Source organism: Psammomys obesus, unplaced genomic scaffold, assembly GCF_907164565.1.
Source record: "Psammomys obesus unplaced genomic scaffold, mPsaObe1.curated_primary_1811, whole genome shotgun sequence".
In the NCBI taxonomy this organism is placed as follows: Eukaryota; Metazoa; Chordata; class Mammalia; order Rodentia; family Muridae; genus Psammomys; species Psammomys obesus.
The window spans coordinates 6,020,924-6,038,370 of NW_026590767.1; the positions used below are offsets into that span (position 1 = coordinate 6,020,924).

General features: G+C 44.3%; 1 protein-coding gene across 2 annotated transcripts in view; it reads left to right on the forward strand.

The window, feature by feature from the left end:
• Positions 1-17,447, forward strand: part of Dock1 (dedicator of cytokinesis 1) — a 488,224-nt gene that overhangs the window by 162,350 nt on the left and 308,427 nt on the right. For both annotated transcript variants that reach the window (XM_055608813.1, XM_055608814.1), the window contains exons 24-25: positions 12,218-12,288; positions 14,923-15,029. In XM_055608813.1, the coding sequence (XP_055464788.1) occupies positions 12,218-12,288; positions 14,923-15,029 (178 nt within the window). The remainder of the gene's footprint in view (positions 1-12,217; positions 12,289-14,922; positions 15,030-17,447) is intronic.

The window sequence follows — 17,447 nt, forward strand, 5'->3', positions numbered from 1 at the left end:
TTTTTTGGTTCTCTGGCTACCCTGGTGCGTATCCGTTGCTTGGTAGACACATGTGCCTGGAGGCTACTGGACTGGGCAGAGCAGCTTCAATGTACTTCCATCACTGTGCTAAGTACTCATTGGCAAAACTGAGAGGACTGTGGGTACAGGAGGGACTATGGTGACAGTTTTAGGAAGCTGAGCAGCCCTGGGCACCCGGTACTGCATGAGTCAAAGGAAAGCAGAATTTGTAAGCCGAGCTGTACCCGGGTGTTGTCATAGCTGTACCCATTTGTTGCTGTGGCTGTTACATGCTGGCCACTGTGCTGTCTGCATAGGCAGTGATACTGGTCATATCTGTGAGTGTGTTGTAGCTAGTTTTCCCTTCCCTTTGGGAGATGAGAACAGAGCTGAGAACAAAATTGGAGAGGCAGTTTAAGTGGCTTTTAGCTTCCTGGAATTCCAATTTTATTGTACTTTACAAAGGTGCAGGTCAGAAATAGTGAAAATAAAAGCAGACTAGTCCTTCTGTGGGCATTATTATGGAGGGATCCTCATTGTAAGAGTATTTTGGCTTTAGCATTTGCAGTGTGCAGTTTCAGGGCAAGTATGCTAATAGAGAGCAGATGGCTTGCTTAGGACAGCAACTTATCCTCTTATAGCTCAGAGGGTCTGAAGTCCAAGATCAAGGCATACGTATCGCTGAGCAAACATGAGGGGAAGCTTTTGCTGTCCCTCCAGTTTTGGGTCCTTCCTGGTGGTCCATGGTTGTTGGTATACTTTTTAAAAACTTTTATTTATGGTTTTTATGCCACTTTCTCCCTCATCCACCCCAATCCCTTCTAATATGCCAACACCAGGTAGAAAAGAAAGAAGGTTAGTGGGGAGCAGGGGTGTAGTTCTCTTTGGCTACTTCCTGCTGGTTAGGGTCAGTGGGTTCCTTGGGGGCAAGTCCAATTGTGGTTTCAGGATGTCTTCAAGTTCTTGTCGAACAGCAACAACAGCAACCAGGAGGAGCAGGGGGAATACCAGCATTTTAATTCCTTGGAGCACCTTTATTCTATCTCAGAGTCTTCAGAATTAAACTATCTGCAGCTGGCAAAGAGCCCCCTCTCAAAGCCCACACCAGGCAAATAGTTTGCTGCTGTGGACAGTCTGAATCAGTCTTATATCCCACACCTGGAATTAAAACAAAAACATGTTTACGTAACGTAATTGAGTTTTTAAAGACATCAAAACTTTTCACTACACATGGTTGTATTAGTTACATGATTATTGCTGAGATGAAATACGATGACCAAAAGCAAGTTGGGGAGGGAAGGGTTTATTTGGCTTACACTTCCACATCATAGCCCTTCATTGAAGGAAGTCATGACAGGAACCCAAAAAGGGCAGGAACCTGGAGGCAGGATCGGATGCAGATGCCATGGAGCGGTACTGCTTGCTGTCTTGCTCTTCATGGCTTACTCAGCTTGCTTTCTTGTAGATCTTGTAGTGCCCAGGGATGGCACTACCCACAATGGTCTCACTCTCTCACATTAATCACTGATTAAGAAAAATGCCCTGCAGGCTCCTCTACAGCCAGATCTTCTGGAGGCATTTTCTCAGTTGAGGCTCCTTCCTTCCAGATGACTCTAGCTTTTGTCAAGTTGACCTAAAACTAGCCAGTACATGGCAGTCCCTTTCTCCTCCAGCACTCAGCGACCTTTCTTTTTGTGTTTCTACCTACCTCTCTCTTCTCTGATACAGACACCTCATTTGCCATTGGATTTAGGGGCTCTTCTTACACAAATGTGATTTTTCTATGTAAAGATTATATTTCTGGATCATTCCATAGTCAGTCCTGAGGCTTTGCTGTCGGTCTGCTTTTGGCTGCTAACAGAATTCTTGAAACTTGAGTCATGTATGATAAACAGAAATATTTTACTCACAGTTCAAGTACAAGGAGCATAAGAGGGGTAGGAATGATAGGCCCCTCCCCTTCATTTGACAGAATCTGGAGCCTTTATGGCTTAACTACCTCTTAACAGCCTGTCAGTATTGTCACAGTGGTGAATGAACTTGAACTTGGATTTTGAAGGGTGCATTCAAACACAGGGATGGTGTTAGGACTCATATTTTGGAGGAGGGCCAGGAGAGGTGGGCATGAGCTTCCAGTACAACAGGTTCAGATAGGCTGAGTTTTTTCTGGAGAGGGTGATAGTGGGTTGGCTGGGCCCATCTTTGTTTCCTAGGTCCATGAGTCCTTTCTGTACACTGTCCAGTACCATTGAGCTGTGTGTGCATCTTGACTTCCCTCTGTACTGTCTGAGGGTGTGCCAGGGGGACAGCAAGACAGCAGACAGGGTAGAGACTGGTAGCCAGCCTCACCTTGGAAGAATGATCTGGAGGCTCCACCGCCTTCTCACAGTGGTCTCATCTGCCCTCGGCCACTTGCTGTGTTCCCTGCTGTACTCCTGAAAGGTTCCTCTTTCTGATTGTCCTACTATGAGGAAACCCAAGTATATGCTGTGTTCACTCACTGCTCACTGTTTTCAAAACTGTTCCACTGAGGTTCAGGCCCTTCAGCTGCTGTCCCCATCTGTCCACTTTTGAATTCCAAGTGTGTTTCAGATAGTCCCCATCATTTATAAGTTGAGCTTTGCCTCCTGGAAGCTGTCTGGACAGGTAACCAATTTGCACCAATCAGCAGGCCTTCTCACAAGATTGCTCTCCTTTTCCCAAGCTCTCCCTCATGCAACCACACTAGTAGAAAGTTTAAAAAGGGGGAGGGGGGGAAGAAGCAAAGCAAGCAAGAAAAGTTTAGTAATGCAATTCATGTTTGTTCCTGCTAAATCACACTAATTCCTCTGTTTAGCATGCTGTGCAGTCCACAGGCTCCTGTCCATTCTCTGTCAAACCACCATGTCCAGCTACCTGCCCTGTTTCATCAAGACCAACACCCGGCAGGCGTGCTCTTTATACCTCCCCATTTTTTTTTAACCAAGATTTCATATTTCTGAGATCTTCCAGAACTGGAATCTTGAAGTCTGAAAGGAGATTCTGTTGACATATATATATTTTAGCTCAAAAAAAACCTACAAATGGAATCATTTTAATATGCGTTTTTCTCCAGAAATATGTAAATTAATAATTGCTTCATACATTATTCAAGGAAAACTTATTTTGTATCACCGATAGCTCTTGTAATCTTATATAAAGATATGCTAATGGATTTAATTAAAATAATTATGCTGAATAATGTAGCCTGAACTTTACCCTAAAATAGTATCTATTAATCGTCATCAGTAGTAATATTTTTAGGCAGAGAGACACTCACAGCATTAAACTGACACTGGATAGAAAGTGCATTTTTGTTTTGTTTTGTTTTACAGTTTTGTATTAAGCTACTATTCTCATGAGAGACATGGCAATGAAATTATGTGAACTATAAAATTTATTTAAATTTTTTAAACCTGAACTATTTTACTGATAAGAAAACTTTTAAACCTTCTCTGTCCTTTTGTGGCCTCCCCCCCCCTCTTTTCTTTTTTCTTTTTTTTTTTTTTTTTTTTTTTTTTTTGTTTTTGTTCTTCCTGTTTCTCCCTCTGAAACTTCGGTTTCTATGTATTCCTTGTCCATTTGGTTCCTTTTGACCTCATTTACCTTCTTCAGGGTTTAATTTCAGAATATGTTCAATTCCTGATTACTTGGATATTAAGAGATGAACCCAATTTTAGGAAGGACACTCCGCATCCTGCCTGTCTCCTCATAGAAGTAGAAATAGCTTTTCCTGCAGCCATGGTTTTGTGCCTGGTGCCAGGAATCACTTGTGGGCTTTTATCAGTCCTTAGTGGCGAATCAGTGTTGTAATGCACATTCTCTCTCTCTCTCAGGTATATGTGTACGTGTGTGAGTGCATGTGTGGTGGTCAGAAGTCAGCCTTGGGGTTTGTTCCATCAGCGACCACCCACCTTGTTTTCCTCTTAGACAGGCTCTCTCACTGGTCTGGAGCTAGGCTAGTTAGCTGAGGACTCTGCTTGTCTTCAATAATGAAATTAGAATGACCCCAACTCCCCTTCCACTCAGCACTGCCTTTGGGAACGCCCCAAAGGTCTGTCCACCATCCCACTCTCCCAACTCCACAGAAATGGGTGAGTGGTCTCCCTCTGTGCAAGGCCAAGGTAGAGCAGGCAGTGCTGTGCAGAGGCCACTGTTGAGGAGAAGGTGTCATGTTCTGAACAGGCCTTTCTTCACTTTCTTCACTGATGGGAGTAATAAAATCCAGACACATCCAGAAGGAAATGTAAATTTGAGAACTCTGATTGGGTGACTAGGTCCTAAGATTTCCAGTGAGCTTAGACTCAGGATGGAGAGCTCTGCAGTCAGTGTGCTTTCTGAGTTAACATTCACTGCATCTGCATGCTGTCCTGTGGCTACTGTGGTGGTGGACCTGGCCCTAGTCTGTGGTGGGCTGGACATCCATTGGCATCCTGGGACAAGCTTATTTGCTCATGGCCTGTCTTCCTTCCAGCGCCACCTGGAGGGTGAACCATTAGTTACTACATGGTATTGCATTGCAGATGGTGGATCCCATCCTTGTTTCTGGATCTCTGCTCTCTGTCACCCTGCACTGCCTCTCCTGTCCACCCTGCTGGTATCAGTGGGCCTGTAGGCATTCACTTTTTTTCCCCTGTGGGTGTCTCTGTAGATAAGATTGTGCCCAGTGTCATCTGCCCATAGTGTCACACCCGCCCTTATTCCTCCGGTGTGCTGTGTCTCAGTTCTGTCTTGAAGCAGCAGCCCTTCCATTTGACCAAGACCTTCCCTCAGAGCAGTGACCCCGTGCTATAGAGGACACTGATGCCTTCCAGCAAGCTTAGGCCAAGTCTCTAGCCGTGGGAGCTTTGGGAAAACCCCAGTGCTTATTAGAAATGGAATAAGCAAATTGTGGTCCTAAGCCAGGCTGCTCACACTGGCCCAGGCTTGAGTCAGCACTGGGAGGGAGGGAAGCAGAGCTCTCTACTCTGGTGGCATAAGATATGGTGGATTTCTCTCTTAGCTAAGGCCGCTGACAGGCATGGCTGGAAGTGGAGAGGCAAGTGTTGTTGTAGGACCCAGGGAACATGCACCAGGTTTACATTCTTCTGGGAGTCCTGGTGCTTGGCACTGCCTCATGTTTTCTGTGAGAACAGAACGGAAGTCATCCTTCTCTGCTTTGTGGGGATATGAGGAAACTTTGGTTTATTGCCCGCAAGAATGTCTTTAGGCACTTAATCCAGTGTTTCTGTGTCCTGGAGCTGAGCTAGCGGTGGAGGCTAATGCTATCAACTGAAGTGTGTGAGGGGTGCAGCGGGACAGGTAGTAGCACACAAGCCCATGAACGAAACAGAGAAGGGGCTTTGCAGCTTTTGAAGAGGGCTGCTCAGGTGGGCCGGAGTCTAAAGAACCCTAGGGAATGCTGGCCAGGTCACCTTGACCCCCCGAGCAGAAGATGTCAATATATAAATTAATGATGCATTAAGTAATTATGATATAATTAAAATATAATTATATATATATATTATTAGATTTGGATCCTTGAAGAGCTCTCTGGCTTCCCAAATGAGCTAGAGGGTGTCATAGTAGAAGAAGGAGGCAGCTAAAAGGTTGAAACATTAGATGGGGTATTTACAGAAGGAGAAGTTGTCAGGGTCAGGGCAAGCTTAGCATCAGATAGCTTTCTTCCTTTTCAGAACTGTCCCGTAGAGAAGAGGGATGCTTGGCCTGACATTCAAGGCCATGGAGTAAGCAGGTATCCAAAGCCCAGCAGCCTTTGGGATGGTTGTGTAGCTCAGGAGAGTAGTGCGCGTCAGGGGTGGAAGGAGTTGAGATCCTGAGGTCCGCAGGTGGAGGCACCCCACATGTAAGAGGACAGAAGAAATAGGGTGCCACATAGGGTGCTGAGGAGTGGAGTGAGAAGGGGTGACTGAAGGGTCTGGAGAATGGTCATATAAGACCATGTTATAGCACTTTAGACTTGTGATCTCTCTTTCTTCTCCTTAAACCTTATTTCCTGTAACAGAAGAGGTTTGCAATTATTAGTCTGATGAGCTGTACTCTGGGCTAATGGACTTTATGGGATCACTGGCCTCAGCAGGCACTGACTTCTGTATCCATCCCTGGGGTATCCTTGGGTTGGGAGGCCTGAGACAGTCTCACTGGGGAAGCCTGCCAGAACCCTGCCTCTGACTTGACATTCTGATTGTCCTTCTGAACACTGAGCTGGGTGGCTCAAAGCCACCAGCAGAAGATGGCCCATAAAGTTCTATCTGGTTTGTGGCTGTCTGCCGTATACTTGCAAAGTGGTGTTTATGAACTTACTGCAGGCTATATGATTCTTTGTAGGGTTCAGTACAGAATGCACAGGGCCCATCCAAACCTTCCTCTCTGGACGTCCACAAACTAAACGAGACATTCTAAAAGACTAAGCAGCCAGCCTCTTCAGATGCTCATTATTAAATGTCACCATAAATACTTTCTAGTTTTCCAGACAAAGGCTGAGGTAGTTGAAGCAGAACATTTGAAAACAGAAAGAAATGATATCTATTTAGTGCTTTTTTTTTATTCCCCAATATCAACACAGGCTACTAACTGGAACTCCTTTGATCTCTTTGGTGTTGAATGGCAGTGCCAATGCCTGCAAAGAACAATGGGCACTGGAAATCTATAGAGGATTTAGGGGAAAAGTTGCTCCCCAGCCCTGTGTGTTCTCCTGATTTTGTGCATACATATGTGCATGGCCTGTCTAGAGGACAGAGGACAATCTCTGTGTCATTGTTTTTGTTTATTTCTTTGCTTGTTTTTCAAGACAGTTTTTCTCTGTAGCTTTGGCTATCCATCCTGGAACTCGCTCTGTAGAACAGGCTGGCCTCGAACTCACAGAGATCAGACTGCCTTTGTCTCCCAGAGCACTGGGATTACAGGTGTGCGCCACCGCACTGGGCCCCTCAATGTCATTCTTCAGCTGTCTGTCAGTTTTTGCTTGAAAGATGATCTCTAGTTGATCTGGAACTTTCCCGGGTAGCCTAGGCTAGATACCCAGCAAGGTTCCAGGGGTCTACTTGTCTCCGCCTCCCAGTCTCATCATTTCTGTGTTGCAAGAGATTTGATCACACTATGAACCCCAAGACTGTATTTGTGTCATTTACTGGAAAAACCTGTTTCTAGTTGTGATGTGGCTTAGCTCTATCACACAATTTTACTCAAAGAGCTTTCTGCTTGAGTATTATAAACTGGATTAAATAAAGTTAAGCCTTAGTCAAGAGGTGGAGCAAGCAACCAGTTGATAGGAGTGAACATGGGGAAACAAAAAAACAGAGAGTAAGAGGAAGTCAGGAGGACAGATGCACAGGAAGTAGAAGGGAGAAACATTCAGTCCAAGGGGATTTTGAGAAGGCCTGTGAAAGGATTCCTTTAGGGGGCATTGGTGGAGTAGGAAGGTCAGCAGGGTGCTTTCTCTACCTCTCTGGGCTAGCAGGCTTTCACCCCAGCATCTGGCTTCCAAGTCTTTATTGTTAAAACTGAACTTTTGAGATATTTTTAACAGAACAATATTGCTGGGATTGCAGGCTGTCTGCTGGACCTCGCTTTTTACCCACACTCTGAGGATCTGAATTCAGGTCCTCACATCTGCTAGACAAGCACTTTACCTCATTAGTTCTTGTAAAATTTGTGAGGACTGAATATGACAGCTTCACCCACTCAGCCATGGGGCTAGAACAGACTGTTCTACTAGCCAGTGAGACTCCATGCTGACAGCTCTGAGCTTCACTCCCTCTCTTCCCATCTGTGACAGCAGGCTCAGGGGCTCCCGCCAAAGGTGTCTGGTGACTCTTTAGTGTTTTATTTGGGTCTGGGGATGCTCACTTTGTGGAGATTAAGACTCTTGTCATGTGACTGGCATCTGGCTGCTGAAGTGCAGGTACATTCTCAGCTGCCCCCTCCACCTCCATATGCTTTCACTCTAAATGTGGACATCCATTCATTCGACACATTTCTAATGATTTTCAACATTAAGGCCAAAGGCTCATGCATAGATGAGATTGGGACATTTGTACGGTACTCATTTTTTTTTTTTTTTTTTTTTCTGTTAGTCTCTGTGCGGAGGGGTTTCTTTATTTTTTATTTTTTATTTTTATTTTTTTGCCAACTGGCTAATCTTAATGCCAGACAATTCTGGCTCTTTTCTACAAAGGCACACCATCCACTGTGACATTCTACTGACCTCTTTGGCAGAAGATTCTCCCCCCACTTTCACCTGCTCTGTGCTATTTTGACTTTTCCAGAAAGTTTAAAAATATAGTTATATTTTCTCTGGCTTTCTGAGTCCCCTGTTTCACTGTGGTTTCTCATTTTCAGTGATGCATAGTGCTTCATTGTATGGACTCATCTTCTGAAGGACTTTCTGGCTACTTCTTGTTTTTTATTGATGACCACTAAGGCTGCTGTGCATCATCACATGCCGGGTTTCTGGAATTCTCACACCCAGTGATGCACTTGGTGGGATTGTAGAGTCTTCCTATCTCACTGCAACAGGCCTTCAAAACAGTTTCTAGCTTTGTTTCACTATGTTTGCATAGCAAACACAGGCATGCAGAGCATTGCTGAAGACTGTGGTTTCCTTTCAGAGGCCATTCTACAAGATCAAGTGGTGCCTCGAGTTTTGTTTTGAATTCTCCTTATGAGTAGTGATGTTGAGATCTCCTCTTCCTTTCTCTTCACTTCTTTCCTTTCTCCTCCCTTCCACTCCCCTCACTTTCCTCTCCTCTTACTCCCCCCTCCCCCTTCCCTTTTCTACCCCTTCTTTCTTTCCTCCCCCTTCCCCTTTCTACCCCTTCTTTCTTTCCTCCCCCTTCCCCTTTCTACTGGCCTTGATCTTGCAAATGACCTTGAAGTGCTGATCTGCCTACCTTCAGCTTCCAAGTTCTAGGATTTTTGGTTATGCATCACCCTGTCCGTCTTGTGCTGAGTATCTCTGTAAGTGTTTATTTTCCATCTACACATCTTTCTTTGGAGAAGTGTCTCTTCCATTCTTTTTTAAATTTTATTTTTAAGTGCAGACTATTGTTTTCTTGTTGAGTTTCTGAACTCTTTGAACATGCTGGCTCCAAATCTCTGCCAGACTGAATTTCTCAGCCATCCTCTCCCAGTGTGTGACTCCTGCCTCGTTATCCAAACTGTGCCTTTCATAGATGTAGCTCTTCGTTTTGAATGCTTTCTTTTATAGACTGTGCAGTTTTATTGTGTGTGAGAAATCTTAGCTTAGTCCAAAGTCACAAACATTTTCTTTTAAAAGTTTCATAGTTTTTGAGTTTTTCATTAAAGACCAATGATGTGTTTCATGTTTACCTTTGTATCATGTGTAGATCTGGAGTGAATTCATTTGGGGATGCTTTTGGAGAATTGATGGCTTTGGTAGAACTCCTTGACCATATATATTCAGGGAGATACTTTCAAAGTTCTATCCATTTGTTTTTAGTGGTAGGGAGGTCGACACTGATCCCCACCATATTCTCCAATACTGTAATTGTCATCCTGCTCTCTTCACCATTTGCCTTTGAGCTTTCCTGCAGTTCCCTGAAGTAGTTAGCATGAGTCAGAAGGCACCAGAAGCAGAGCCCTGTGTGCCACGCATGCTACTTAGAGTCACAGATAGAATGTGGCAGAGCCACGTCAGAACCACGTCAGAACACTGATGTTCTGAAATGTGTGTGTGTGTGTGTGTGTGTGTGTGGGTTCTCCAGCTTTTTCCCAATTCACTTTCATTTCTCCTGTTGTTCAGTATTCCCTGTGACTAAGATCAAAGTCACTAATGCATCTATTGCCAGTTTCTTCATCTGACACCTGTCCCTTCCAGATAGGAAGTTCCCCAGAGTTAAAGATCACAGATGCAGGGTATTATGAGTGTCTCTGTGGCGGAGTGTACTCCTTGGGTATGTCCTCAGGAGTGCTAGAGTGGCGGCATTTGTTATTTCTATCAAAATTTTAAATTACATTTATCTATCATTTATCGTGTGTGTGTGTGCGTGTGTGCGTGTTTAGGGTATGTACACTTCCTCCCGAGTATGTGTGGAATCAGAGAGTAACTTGCAGGAGTTAGTTCTGTCCCTCTATCATGTGGGCCCTAAGGACTAGACTCAGGTCATCAAGCTTGATGGCAAATGCCATTACCCACTATGTCGTCTTCCTCCTGGCCCACTTGTGCTTTCAATTTTTGCAGAAAACATCATACTGATTCCGTAATAAATGTGCCGTTTTACACTCCTATGTACAGCAAATGAGGGTTTCTTTTTTTCACATCTTCATAGCATTGGTGTTTTCTCTTTTCTTGTTGACAACCATTCTGACTAGGGTAAGATGGAACTCAAAGTAGTTTTAATTTTCATTTCTCTAAGGATGTGGAACACTTTAAAAGATACATATTGGTCATTCATTTCTTTTTCTTTTGAAAACCATCTTTTCATTTCATTAGCCCATTTGTTGACTGGCAGTTTTGTTGATTGGCAGGCTTCTGTTTGTTTAATTTCTCACAATAACAAGGAAATGGAACAAGCTATCAACAGATGACTGGGTAATGACATTTTGGTTTATGTACCCAGTCGGATTTTATTCAGTAGCAGGGAAAAATAAAATCATGAATATTGCAGAAAAATGAACAGATCTGAAAAATATATTAAATGAGGTGACCCAGAATAAAAAAGACAAATATTATCTTTCTGTGGGGATTCCAGCTTGTAGGGTTCACATACACACACACACACACACACACACACACACACACACACACATAAACGTGCACACAGAAGTGAGTGTGTGCACGTGCTATGAACCACAGTGGAGACCACTAGAGAAGAAAAGAGGAGGCAGGAGAATGAGTATAAGTGATAGGAAGTGACTGAGTAAGCTATGGAGCCAGCAGAGTGAGGGTCAGCCCGGGGGATGGCATACATAGAACTTTAGCCGCTCATCAAAGAAGATTGCAAATATGCATGTTAATGATACATATGTGCTTTTCTAAATATCTCAATACAACCCAAAGATATGCTAATGAGATGCATGCTGAGTGATGGAGGAAAATATCAGGAGTCTTTCTTTCTTGTAAATCAAGCCACTGTATTTCTGTAAAGGCAGAGAATGCTGTAATTCACTAACACTAACATATAAGAGTTTTGGATCTGAGCTGAGGGTGTTTTGGGTGGCAGCGCTTTTTAGCCATGTGTGGTATGATAACATACCCAGTGCACAACAGGCCTATTGAAGTCCTGAGATACAACATGGGCAAACACTGATGGGAACATCCATTGTTTCCAGACACAGTGCACCCTTCATTGTGAATCATGTTTTGGTCCTGTATGTTCCCCCAACCTTTACTATGGCCAGACTTCCTAAGCCCTCCATGTTGGGGTACCAGGACCCAGTGAGAGGCACCAACTACAGTTTAAGAAGCTGGAAGACACAGGCATGAAGGCCAAAGAAGACTGAGTAAAGATCAGAATGGTTTTTCACTAAAGGACACAGACAGGAGAAAGATGTTTTTGGAGTAGAGCAAAACTGCTTCTGGTAAAAAGGTGTTTTTCTAGGGGACTGGTGTTCATTTTATTTCTGAGATATTGTTTCAGTTATAGACAAACATTTCTGCTCAGCTCACACTGTGGGCGCTTAGTTTTACATGTTGTTCTTATTGGTGTCCATTAATGTCCACCCCCACCCTGTGAAGTTACTTGTCTGTGGGTTTAAAAGCCTGATCATTTGTTTTTGGATAACAATGTGTATGCTCTTCCCTCAGGAAGACTATTTCTTCCTCTATGCATTCCTTAGTTGCCTGTGTTTCTTTGGCTAGGGTTGAGGCCCCATGCGCTTTCCCCATCCACATTAGTATGTCTGTTTATGTTGTTCTACATGGCCGTAGCTTCTGACATTTTTATGAGACACACTCTCACAGCAAACCCCTTTTTGTGTGACTTTTACAATCTTTCTACTCTCTTATCTACAGTACTTTTTCCTTTCTTTTTTATTTAAGCTTGTGAACATAAAACAGATGCCTCTTTTGGGGGGTGGGGATGAGATATTGTTTTGTTTATTTGTCATTGTGGTTATTCCTCATCAGAAAGTGGTCTTTCTCATTTTGATTTTTCTGTGGATCTTTATCAGAATCACAAGATTATGCTAATATTTGCCTGCCTGAATTCTGCTCAACACCCCTCTTTCTGGTTTGCAGGGGGCAGCATTGAAGTACTTGCCGACCATCGTCAATGATGTGAAGTTGGTGTTTGATCCCAAGGAGCTCAGGTAATTGTCCTGGAAACAAATGCTTGCTGGGTATAGCTTTTTGTCAAAGCATTGATTGTGGAGGATGCTGCAGGCTGTCTCAGACTTACAAAGATCAGTGTCCTGGACTATGTGGGATGGATGCTGCCAATTGTATCTTCCTGTGGAGAAGGCTTTACCTGTCAACAGCCAGGATTTTATTGTTGTTGTTGAAAATGGTTTACAGCATAGTGAAACTATGTCCCTTTGTTATCTTAGTTTCTCTGTCTGTTGCCGTGGTAAAATACCCCGACAACAGCAACATGAGGGAGAAAGTGTTTATTATGGCTCACAGTTTATCATGGTGGGGAAGTCAAGGCAGCAGGAGCTAAAGGCAGCTGCCATATTGCATCCAGAGCCAAAAAGTAAATGGCAAGGAACGCAGCTAGTGCTCAGATCACTTTCACCACTCTATACAGTTCAGGATTCCCTGCCCAGGGAATTCTCTCACCCACAATTCAGACCAATCTTCTCACATCTGTTAATGCCATCAGGGTAACCTCCTATAGGCATGCTCAGAGACCAGTCTCCCAGGTGATTCCAGCTCCTGTCAGACTGATGGTTAGCACTAACCAACACACCCAATTTTTCTATTTTCTATACTTTGGTGTTTAGGTTTTAATATGTGGTTGCTGGCCTAGTTTGAATTTTCAGCACCCAAAAATCTTATATGGGGCCTTTTCTCTTCTCCTGGTAGTCCCTACTGTATTGTAACAGGACAGTTTCTCTCTCTCTGAGCCCTCCTAAATGAAGAGCTGTGAGCCACAGGCTACAGGACCAGAAGCTGCCATTTATGGTGATAATGATGAGAGTGATGATAATGAACCCTCTGAGGAGGTAGTCATTGGGCATTCAGTGTGGAGTATTGGTCCAGGGAACAGATTTTCCCTTCTCAATACATGCCCCCTTTCAGAGGTCTTTGCTGTGTAATCCACGAATCCCATGGCATTCTGAGGAGTGCTTTGATGGGGTATTTAGCCTTTGATACCAGATGTGAGCCCCATACCTGCCTTTTGTTTGACACAGTGAGCGGTGTGCATGCAGGAAATAGCAGCATTTGTACTAACCAGAGCCTGCAAATTGCTGAGAGGACATGTGTCTCTGAGGGGTCATCTTTCCTTCACTTTGTATCCACCCTAAGCAATTAATGTCTTGAAATTGAAGGGCAAGGGGTTCCTGGACAGCACTCCCTCTGATTTGCCTGAGATGTACTGTCCAACAGGGACACACTTATTTTCTGCTTCCATGACACTGACATTAGGGTTCTAGCTTAGCAGGCTCCAAACAGTGAAAGAGAAACCTAGGATGTGGCCCAGGATGTGGCCTGCCCAGTTGTGTTTCTGCTAAGTCCTGTTTTTGGAGCGCGGTTTTAAAACACGGTCCCTGTTCCTGGTAGAAGCCAAACCCTGAACTCTTGCTGAGTCTTCTTAACTAGACATGGCAGTCTAGTGTCTGGTTTTCCTGAACCCTCAAAGGACTACAGTGGATATTTGAGAAGCACGGGGCTGGAGATAGCGAGAGGAAGTGGAGAAGCTTGCCTGGTGTGAGCCAGCGCCAGAGCCAGGCCTGTCTTTGACAGCTTGTAGGGGACACCCTCCCTGCTTGGGATTGCCGGTTGTACCATGTGCTTGGAACTCTGAGGAAGAGCTGACCTGCTGGGGCACCTATCTTCACCCTCTGCTCTGTCCTTACATGTGCTGTTTTGATGCCTTCTATACCAGTTTTACAAAAGACATTAAAATTAGACACACACACACACACACACATACACACACATACACACATACACAAGTGCGCACACGCACATGTCAGCATTCTTTTAAGGTATCTTGTTGCCCTGACATGATGTCTTCCATATGGTACTTAGGAGTGACTTTCCCAGCATACCATCCCATCCATGCTTGGCCATCGTTTATTTCAGCTACGACAACAGGCATCTGCTAAGAGCTCTCCCCATTGGAAGTAGGCTTCACACAAAGTTCTGTCCACACTCCAGTCAGTTAGCTTCTGGGACGATGCTAGAGCACTGGTTTGATGCTAGCCTAATTTTGCCTGCCCCTGGTAACTCAGCTGGCGAGTGCCACAGGTCCAAGGTGAACTTGGTTGATTTGACTACAGAGAACATGCCCCTAGTTGATCGTGTCTATTTGTTTTTTTACCATTGTAGAATATGCTAGGATATTTGGGGCAGTTTCTCCTTTTTTGAGTACTACAAATAACACTACTTTAAGTCATGTGTAGGTTTTGTATGTAAGTGCAGATTTTATGTTATACATTATATAATATGCAACACGTGGTAACATGTTTTTACATTTTGGGGAAATTTTCAAGTGGCCGCACCTCTTTCCTACCAGCATCGTGCAAAGGATCTAATTTTCTTTTTCTTTCTTTCTTTCTTTTTTTTTTTTACATTCTTACCAACACTTATCATTATATGTAATTTGAGTTGTAGCCGTGCAATCTGTTGTAAAGCACAGACCCGGGCCTGGGTTCTGTAAACGACTCTATGAAACTTGGTCTTGACCTTTCAGGGTCGTTTCCTAGCATCTCGGGGCAGCACGGGGGGCTTAGGCCGCCTGTGCTTTTGAACAATGTCACTTGCATTTCTCTTTGTAGCAAAATGTTCACAGAATTCATCCTGAATGTCCCTGCGGGCTTGCTGACTGTCCAGAAGCTCTGCTGCTTGATTGAGATTGTTCACAGTGACCTCTTCACACAGCACGGTGAGTGGATCCCTGGGAACGAGGAAATCGCCTGGTTCTTCAGTCAATTCTCCCGGCTGCCCTAAGGAAGAGAGGTGGCTCCCAATTAAAGCAGCTCATTTGCTCTAGGCAGGCCTTAGCCCTTTCAAGAGAATGGCAGCTGTGGTACAGTATATGTAATAGGCCATTGAGAGTAGAGGTGAGAGAGTGGGTTTGTAATTTGGGAGCACATTAGAGCCCCGTATAATCAGCATACATTGTAGCTCTTAAAATGTGCGACTGTCTGTCCTGGGGAGGCAATCACTTACATCCTTGAGATGATTGCAAGGGGGGGGGGAAATACCCATTTTTCTTTCGATTTAGAAGTAATGGCTCTGTCCTGTTCTAACTCCTGGCTTTTAACAGGGCTTCCTCAAACCCTAAAGACTCCTGCATCCCAGTGAACTTTCCATTCTTCTTCATTTACTTCCCCTCCCTTTTGATTAATCATTTTCTGTTTGGACAGATTGAATTAATATTTTACACCTGCCAAGCAATTTTATTGAAAGCTCAAAACCTTTGCATAATCTGCAAGCTCCCTCATTTATCGGGGCCGACTTGAGGTCTAGCGGGTGACAGCCTGTCTGTGGAACACAGATTTATTCTCTTCCACTTGTGACCAGACATTTGGTGGCTCTATTCTTTTCCTTCTGTCTCTAGGCACGATGCTGTTTCTTCTTCTCCCCTGAGCTGTTTTGGTGATGGAGCAGCCCTGGCTGCAAAGTACCCTCTTAGTCCTGCTGGACTGGAGCAGGGGCTCAGGGCACCTGTCTCAGGTGCTGTACTGCTGCCCCGTGTGTTTGCTGGTTTATCGTCTTTCTTGATTTAACTCTGCAGATGTCCTGGAATGTGTATGGGGGGCACTGATCCTTCATCTTGATGGGTGTGATTCACCCCCTCCTTCCCAAAAAAAGGATGAGACCAAATGTGGGTGGCTTTCTGAAGCACTTTTCCCTTAATCTCATCTATGAGAGCCCTGTTGTCCAGGACTCGAATCATGTGATCTCAATTGAGTTCCGACTTCCCACAAAGCCAGGCTTTTACTCAAGGACTTGAATGATTTGATTACCTAGGTGTCTTCAGAAGCTACGGGATGCCTTGGAGCATGTAGAGAAGGTGACCGTTGGGGACATTGCAAGCAGGCGTTCCCATGGTGACTACAACTGAAGCCAGAGCAAATACATTCTTGCCCCAATTTATATTTGCGTCTTATTGGGTTCATTGCTGCTGGAATGTGCCAACACCTTCCCCATATATGTACACTTTCTCTCATCAATATCTCCACACTCCCACCTACCAGATCCACATTCCTCTGCCGCCCCCCAGTCACCTGGCACCCTTTCCTGATGCTGAGATAAAATACCTTAACAAAAGCAACTTAGACAAGAAAGGGTTTGTTTTAATGCACAGGTCAAGGGCACAGTCCTCTCCTAGGAGAGTTTTGAAGCCACTGGTCACATTGCAGCTACAGTCAGGAAGCAGAGCTAGTACACGGCTCTTTTTCTCCTCTTCATGTAATCCAGGACCCAACATCAGAGAATGGTGCTGCCCACTGTTAATGTGGGTCTTCTCATAATATAATGTCATAACGTAATGGATGTGTCTGCTGGGTGATTCTAAATCCTGTCTGGTTGACAATTAATACTGACCCTCACATGCCCCAACGCCCTATGCCTTCATTCCTCTCATCCTTCTAGGTCTCATTTCTACTCTCCATATCACCCCTGTATTCCTAGTTACCCAACTCAGTATGGCTTCCCCAATTACCCTCACTGCCATCAGCAACAGCTTCACTGAATGAGTACTTGTTGCCAACCAAACAGAGATAGCCTCTGTTTCTCTCTCTCTTTCTCTCTTCCTTCTCTGCCTCCCTCCCTTCTTCCCTCCCTGGATTGTGAAATTTATTTGGGAATTTCAGAGCCTTGCAGGAGGACTGTGTGTCTTATTATAACTGGTGTGTGTGTTCTAAGAGATTGTGATGAGGGGAATGTTGAAACCACAGGAGGTATTTGAAAAATCAATTGCCCTTGGCTCCAGTGAGTAGAAATAAGTGGCTTCATTGGAGACTGCTGACAGTTGTGGAAACGTGTTTGGGGAAGTTCTTCCCTATGAAAATTTGGTGGCCTCTGTGCAGGCTCTGTGCAGATTATGGCTGACTTTTCATCACAGTCACGATGAGGTAGTCTTGTGTTTAAACACCTACTTCTTTACTTTTTGGCTTTAGTGTTTTTGGTTTGAATTGACACAACAGCTTCCATTTTGATTCTAAAAAGCTTCTTTTCGTCCTCCTCATCCTCCTCCTTCTTCTCCCCCCTTTGGTGAAGATTTTCTTCTGACAACATTATTGATCAGTATGTTTAGAATTTGATTATCCATTTATCTATCCCTGCTGGGGTGGGC